General features: G+C 40.6%; 1 protein-coding gene across 1 annotated transcript; it reads left to right on the top strand.

The window, feature by feature from the left end:
• The first annotated feature begins 4,140 nt into the window (after positions 1 to 4,140).
• Positions 4,141 to 7,626, top strand: LOC134442421 (uncharacterized). The gene is made up of 3 exons (XM_063192595.1): positions 4,141 to 4,331; positions 6,452 to 6,732; positions 7,160 to 7,626. Exons 1-3 carry the CDS (start codon positions 4,319 to 4,321, stop codon positions 7,529 to 7,531), a joined length of 666 nt encoding a protein of 221 aa, XP_063048665.1. The 5' UTR covers positions 4,141 to 4,318; the 3' UTR covers positions 7,532 to 7,626.
• The last annotated feature ends 315 nt before the right edge of the window (positions 7,627 to 7,941 follow it).

Below are 7,941 nucleotides of genomic sequence, written 5' to 3'. Positions count from 1 at the left end.
AAGGTGTAGTACGGGGGCGTGACCTGAGGACACGACTGGATGGAAAATTAACTCCCTTGCGCATGGTCAGTGGGTGCGACACCACAATTTCCGTACTCCGCAAAATCCTGAACTGTCAGTGTTCAGTGTGTGGCCAAATTAACTGCAGCTGTTGGTCAGCAGTAATTGCTGGGGGTAATTAAGGACAAACATTCACACTGTCCTATGACCTGTTCCATTCTCCGACCCTCGCGGAAGTGGCATTGCACTTAACCATGCTTCCAATCCTGACTGTAGAAGAAGAATTGTACTCCCCTCGCCATCATTCCGTACTACGCTGTTATGACGTCAGTAAACAATTCTTTATATCTATCTCTCCTTGGTATTAATTTTTTGTTTTTAATCTTTAAAAAAAAAAATACAAGGACCTAATGTTACTTTTTTTCTGTAGAGCAACAGTTACACTGTAGTGAATGTAAGAGACTGCCTTCACAAAATGGTAGGTCTGGCAGTTGCTGTGTAGCATTCAAAATTCAATTCATGCTATTAAAGGAAGTATCGATACTGACACCTCCGATACGATACGTGTATCGTGAAGAGGCCCGTGACAATATATCCCGATACCGATATTTTGAACATACCACTACCGGACACCCCTGTGGTCATCGATGAATAATTGAAAACTTGATGTAAATTCAGGGGCTCAAGCACAAAAATAAACTTAATCTTGAAAAGAACAAAAGTTTTCTAATGGCTCCCATGCATTGTCCAAAAGGTCTATATGAAAGAAATGTCTATAAAATTGCCTTTTTTTACCTTAGAGAACCAGATGGGACCTTTCAAATGGGTACTTGCAGTACATGTACCTCTCAGAAAGAACTATTAAATATGTTGAATGCCAATGAATGAATAAAAAATAACTCAAAGAAGAAAAAAATCCAAAGGAGCGTGCACACCTTTTTTCCATAAAAACTATTAAATGTGTATCCTTTTTGAGTATAGTAGTGATCACAAAATGAGGCCCTGCTGAACCGATGAAGCTTTCAAGCCAAAAACTTAACTTAACACTTAACAGCAAATGGTTGATTCCTCGAAGCCTCAATTAACAGGTCTCGCTGGCGCCATCTGCTGTCCAGTGCAATGGCACGGCAGATTGCACTGATTGCATTTTACCTTTTTCTCTTTTTCTTGTTTCTTGCTATTTGTATCCATTTCCCAATAAACGTGGTGTGTGTGTTTAAGGAATTATCATGTGCTTTAGTTGTGATTGGGAAAACACTCATCGTGATTGGGAAACACCATAAGTTTTATGCTAGCGTGTTCTCATGGAAGTGAAAGCACATCATTTTGTGGAGGTGGACATGCGACAGTTGGAGCAGGGAGCGAACGGCCGGGAACGCAACTGGACAATGCATAGCAGCCAATCAAAATTACATGAAAGAAAGTGTAATACAATTGAATCTCGCAAATACCAATAACCTACTATCCTACCAGACCTACTATCCCATTACTATCACAACACACCAAATGATCCATCATACTCCTGGACACGGTTTTCTTGTCCTTAAAGGGGTATGCCACTATTTTGGGGCTTAATACAGTTAAAAACATTGGCCGGAGTTTATAAAGGTGGTAAAGTGTTTTATTTTTCATGTGAAGCGTTGTCTTGCTTTAAGACAAGTTAAAAGAGGGAGTATGTCGCTAAGCTAGTGAAAGTCAATGCATCCACATGCTACACGGATCCATTGACTTTCACTAGCTTAGCGACATGCTCCCTCTTTTAACTTGTCTTAAAACAAGACAACGGCTTACATGAAAAATAGGACACTTTACCACCTATATAAACCCTGGCCAACGATTTTAACTGTATTAAGCCCCAAAATAGTGGCATACCCCTTTAACATCCGTGTCCAGGAGCACAGAATTTTTGGAGATCAGGCTGAATGATCTCTCCCGGTACAGTTGGTTAGAAAAAGTACACTGACCCAATAGCACAAGTGCTGCTGGTTGCAACTCTTTGATCTCTTCAATCATGCATCACTCACACACAAACAGTGCTTTTAAAATCAGGTCTTAAGAAATGGATAAAAACAGGGCAACACTGTGCATTTTAGACATTGATCTGTTGCAATATATTTTATTATCATTCATTCTACTCATCTTCCTTTTCAACAACAACTCTTGTCCAAGGAGTACAGATGAAAAATGCCTTATGATTATAATTTGGCTCAATTGTATATGTTATACACAATTGCATGTTGTACTTATGGTATTACCCTTGTCAAATTAAAAAAAAATAAAAGTATGAAAAGTTCAGTTGCAAAACCCCCTAACTCCATTTCTGAAGACCTGCACTTCTATATTTTTAGGGAACCCCGTGGTTGGCTTTCCTGGTGAACCAGAAGCTATGTGTTGACGCCCAGGGGGCTGGGCTACACAAACCTTCTGGTACACCTGTGATTCGCTCTCCTCCTCCGTTTACGAAATAAACGGGGCAGCACGACGAATTAGGATCGTAGGGAGGGATTTCAGTGGGTATGACGTTTATCGAACGCAACTCATTCCCCCAGGGTAGTTCGGCTGTGCCCGCCCCCTCCCTGAATCACAACAGTAATGGCGGCGTGCGAGGAGTTTTCATGCGTCGGGATGGAAGCAGTAATTTCAGTGGTGTTATCCAAAATACCTCAAGTTGATTTTCTAAAGGATGTTGTTCTGTTTTGGTTCCCGACCTGGCAGCGCTTACGTGACGACACGTCCTACGTCACAAAGCTTCAACGTGAGTGGTCGAAGTGTCATGTCATTCATATGAGGTTGCTCCAACCGCGTGCAAGCATCTTTTGACTAAACCCCGCCTGCGGAGAGGCGTGAAAGGGCAGTGTGCCAGTAGCCTGTTACTTACAGGCTACTGGTTCACCAGGAAAGTGGTTGGCTTGGTTTACATTCATGTACTTGATAATACATAATAAATATTTAAATTACATGAATCAAATTTAAAATATGCAATTTTGATTGATTTGTTTTACATACAAATGAATAACGGAATGAAAAAGCACTTCAGGGTTTTTGCATCTGAACCAGAGAGAGTATATCTTATAAGATATACTTGAAGGTACACTGTGTGAGATTTTTAGTTGTTTATTACCAGAATTCATGCTGCCCACTCACTAATGTTACCTTTTTCATGAATACTTACCACCACCATCAAATTCTAAGTATTCATTATGACTGGAAAAATTGTGCTTTTCATACATGAAAAGGGGGATCTTCTCCATGGTCTGCCATTTTGAATTTCCTAAAATAGCCATTTTTAGCTGCAAGCATGACTGTAATTGAACCATACTAGAAAATATTTGTTTATTACTTAGTTAACTTTCATGTAAAGATCAAATTTGGCAATAGGGAGCCTAGTTTCAATGAGCAGCATAGTTGCAGTACCTTTTTTGACCATTTCCTGCACAGTGTCCCTTTAAAGAATCTCTGTCTGAACTCTTCATGTGGCCTCTTCTTCAACCCTCTTGGCCGCCATGACCTCTGACCCCAGTCGGCCTTATAGGACGTTTCTCAAAACCTAGTGTGCACACTTCCAAGTGTATCAAACCTAATTAGTCAGGCCCAGTGATTGGATACTCTTTATTAGTCACACCCAGTGATTGGATACTCTGTAGAGTTCACCAAAGAGTATCCAATCACTGGGCGTGACTAATTAGGCTTGATACACTTGGAAGTGTGCGCACTAGGTTGTGAGAAATACCCATAGAGTCTAAAAACAAACTCCTGCATCGAGGTTTTTTCGCATCCTCAATTCTAGTTCTCCATTTGCTTGACGCAACAGCATTGACGTTTTTCTAGTAGCGAAAGCCTTTACCCTTGAACATCTAGTCTTATTTTGCACAGAATCGTTGTTAAATACAATTTGTATGTCTGAGTAGTCTGCTATACCGTAGGCTATGTGACTTGCAGTCTGGAGTGGTGCTCGTAAGAGGAAATGAAAGCTGGGAAACTCCAACTCCCATCGTCATTGTGACACAGCACTCCTGCCTCACCCGAGTCAAACAGCAACTTTTGGGATACAAGTCTGACACCCCAACCACTTACTCATGATCCAGCAGGGGTTTTCTAACAGGGAAGTGATACCAAGGAAATGTCCTCAGGACACTGCTGTGGATATAAAAGGGGCACAACTCCTCTCCAAACATACAACGCTGCCATCAACTCCTCTCCAAACACACAACGCTGCCATCAACTCCTCTCTAAACGCACAACGCTGCCATCAACTCCTCTCTAAACGCACAACGCTGACATCATCTCCTGACTGAGCAAGCTGAGGCAACAGACCAAGATGGCCAAACCAGGTACGTTTATTTAGTTGCGTCAATGAAAGTATGCATAGGCCTAAACAGGTGCATGGGTGCTAGTTCCAAATGCATCTATGAAGGCCTAAAGACTAAAAGTAGTAAATAATATTTGTAATCAAATGATAAACCATTGAGAAAAGGCTTATTTGACAATGTTGAAATAATATAACTGATTGTACATTAAACACAAGTAATTTTTTGAATAAGTTAACACTTGTATTCATCAGGGGGAAAAGTGTGTAATGCCTTTTGGGTTAATATAATGCATGTTAGTGGCTTTTTTTTACTGCATGTTAATGCATTACCACCCAAATGAGTCATGGCTGGTTATGATATTATGGGTGGGGGGGACTTCGGGTGAATCTATTGGGTAACACTTTACTAAACCCGTTAAAACACGGCGTTATCAATTTGTTGTTACCAAAATGGCAATGACCGAGTCATGGTGCATTGCTAAAAGCCCTGTGTTGTGTCATAGTAGAATAAGGTAATTGACCTTTCAATGACTATTACAGTGTGCCGCAGATGGTGCAGTGTGTATTAAGGGGATATAATCTCAGTATGGACTGAAATATCTCTGTGAAAGAACAGAAAGTGGGAATGGTAAATTTTCACGCATCAGTGTGAGAGTTTTGTTGTCACATGCGTGCCATGTCCACAATATATTATTGATTTTTGAACGCATTTTTATGATTGAAGGAAGGCATTTGGTACCGTTGAACAATGTTGACAATTGCATGCTAGATTACTAACCCATCAGTATCCATTCTAATCGGCAATGGCAAACTGGGCGGTTTCCTGCCCAATTGGGCTGGGCTGCGCTTCTCAAAAGCATCGTTGCTAACCAGTTAGCAACTTACTAGGTTTCCAATGGGAAACTGCTTTGCAACCAAGTAAGTTGCTAACTTAGTTAGCAATGATGTGGTCGAGAAACGCAGCCCAGCTTAGGATGACTGTCTACATGTAAAAAGGGCAAAAATGGGAATTTGTGCAGGTTTTTCTGCACATTTATGGCCATAGAAATCAATAGAATTCAGTTGAAATTGGGCAGGATTTAGTGCTTCCAGGCGGGTTTTGAGCATTTTTGGGCAGAAATCATCAGTCTCATCTGGCAAGCCTTTGTCTAAGGTGTCTGTCAGTGTAACTGAAGTGCACGTCTGATCTTGCTTCCTGATTTTGACCACAAAAAGATTTTGGAACTCCCTAAAACAAAACCAAATGCTTACTTCAAGATTGTAACGTTTGCAAGCCCGGATAGATTACATATAATCTATGGAATCTATGGTATAGAAACAATAAAACATTCCTAAATGCTCATTTTACTTTTATGTAACCAACACTTGTGTTTACGAGGTTCAAAATTCTTGGCTATTTATAGTGTTTTCTTGCACTATTTGAAGACCTCTAAAGCTTGTTTTTTGTAAAGTTGTGATTACACTCAATTGAATAAAACTTATGTATTACATTCCCTTCATTCTCATATTATTTTTGTGAGGCTTTTCAGAATGCACCCATATGTGCCGCTTTTGCATAGATGTTTAGAGTTAGTTGTAATGCTTGAAAATGTGAAGGTGTTGCAAACTGCCTCAAAGTCTCTGAAAGGCCCTTGACTTCGGGGGGTTAAGAATTTGCTCACAATATGCATCTAAAATTCTGTTGAATGATTACGATATTTCTCCATTTTAATACATTAAACATATATTATTAATTTTACCTCTAATTGTGTCTGACTGTGTTGGCAAAACCAAGTAATTGCCTTTTTAAAATGAAAAAAAGTAACAGTACAGTACAGTATACGGAGCTTGACCGATACATTGCTGCACTGCCAAGACCTTCATGATGATATACCACATATTTTGGATTAGAATTTGGACTATGTTTTTCTTTCAAATTTAAAACCTGTTTTTGTCACATTTTCAGGAATCAGTGATACTCATATTTGGAAAGAGTAATCACTTGTGATATGTATTGAACAAAAATTGTATATGTATACTGTATGTAATTGTATATGTGTACTGGATATGTACTGAACAAAAATATTTAAAATAATGTTTCTATAATATAATGTTTATATAAAAGTCATGGTTGTGTATGATGTTGAAATATCCCCCACCCAGAAACAATGGACGTCTATGAGCAGCTGTGGACCAACAGTAAGGACCTTGCTGAGAAGACCCTAAAGCTTCCCTTCTTCCAGCACATGCAGAGGGGCGACCTCCAGTCAGACACGTACGCGACCTTCATGCTGCAGGACATCACAGTTCTGGTGGAGATCAGAGAGACACTGAAGGAGACCATCAGCGAGGTGAACGACCCTGAACTTAAAGCCTTCTTTGTGGAGAGATACGAGACCTACAAGAAGTATGCTGATGAAGCCTTGCAGAAATTCTCCCTGAAGGTATGAACTCAGTTTCCGTCTTTCTCACATGCAATATAGGTTAGGCTAAGTCTTCAGAGGTCATGCTAAGTGTGACTGAAACTTTGAACAAAATAAATGAGTGTAGAATAAGCATGCATGCTAATACATCACATTCGTCCCCGTTACATCTGCAGGATGTGAAGTCCATTGTTCCCATTGAGCCCACGCAGCGGTACCAGTCAACATTGATAATAATTAGCCATTAGGTTATTCTTCTCTCAGAAAGTGTTACAGGTTCAGTGTCTTCAGTGAATAATGGTCATAAACAGGCTATTAAATGTTTGAATAATGTGTCAAAATACGTCTCTATGCAGTATCTTGTCTTCGTCGTTAGAGCAGGGGAAAAAGTTCAGGCTCAGGATTTTTTTTCACCATTACCCCTGCTTTCCCCCTGTTACATCTACAGGATGTGAAGTCCATCGTTCCCATCGAGCCCACGCAGCGGTACCAGTCGTTCATGCGCTCTGGCAAGGACGTGAAGACAGCTGTCAGCAGCTGCATCAGCAACGACCCGGATCATGTGCTCTTCTGGGCCATAAGGATGCTGGCACGTGAGCGGCTGTGGTTGTGGCTAGCCAATCAGATGAAGGAGGGCTACGGCAACGCCTACTTCACCTGGAAGCGGGAGAACATGCTGCAGTGGAACCCTGAGAAGCACTACAAGAAGATCATCAACGACAACGTGACCGACCTGCGCGTAATCGAAGAGTACATTAGTTGGTTCAACGCGGTGATTCAGCACGAGCACGATATCTGTGCCTTCTTAGTGCCTGCGTAGTGAGAGCATTACATTACATTACATTGCATTACATTACATTGCATTACATTAGATTGCATGTGGCAGACGCTTTATTACCAAAGCGACTTTCGAAAGAGGACATAATCATAGGAAACATCGCAAGCAAATACAAAGTGCACAGGAAATATACAGAACAGCAAGTGCAGTTGCAAAGAAGGTTCTTTTTTAATATAAAAATAAAAAGTACACAGACACACACACACACACATAGGCTACACAAACATCATGTCAAGAGAGCGAAAGTCTTCCTCACTTGAAGAAAAATACCCAAAGAAAAGTGATTTCTCAGAATTCTTTGGAATGAGCCGATTTTTTGGGACACGAAATCTGTGTCAGTTTCAAGGATTATGCCAACATTCTGTGCCATGGTCATGGAAGTGTTTTACGGG

The sequence above is a fragment of the Engraulis encrasicolus genome, unplaced genomic scaffold, assembly GCF_034702125.1.
Source record: "Engraulis encrasicolus isolate BLACKSEA-1 unplaced genomic scaffold, IST_EnEncr_1.0 scaffold_156_np1212, whole genome shotgun sequence".
Taxonomy (NCBI): domain Eukaryota; kingdom Metazoa; phylum Chordata; class Actinopteri; order Clupeiformes; family Engraulidae; genus Engraulis; species Engraulis encrasicolus.
Note: the sequence above shows the minus strand (reverse complement) of the source record. Positions and strands in the feature narration are given on the sequence as shown.

Excerpts from the sequence above, each read along its gene's own strand:
- LOC134442421 (XM_063192595.1), top strand. Across the intron at positions 6,733-7,159 it reads TGCAGAAATTCTCCCTGAAG|GATGTGAAGTCCATCGTTCC; the intron begins GTATGAACTCAG and ends TTACATCTACAG.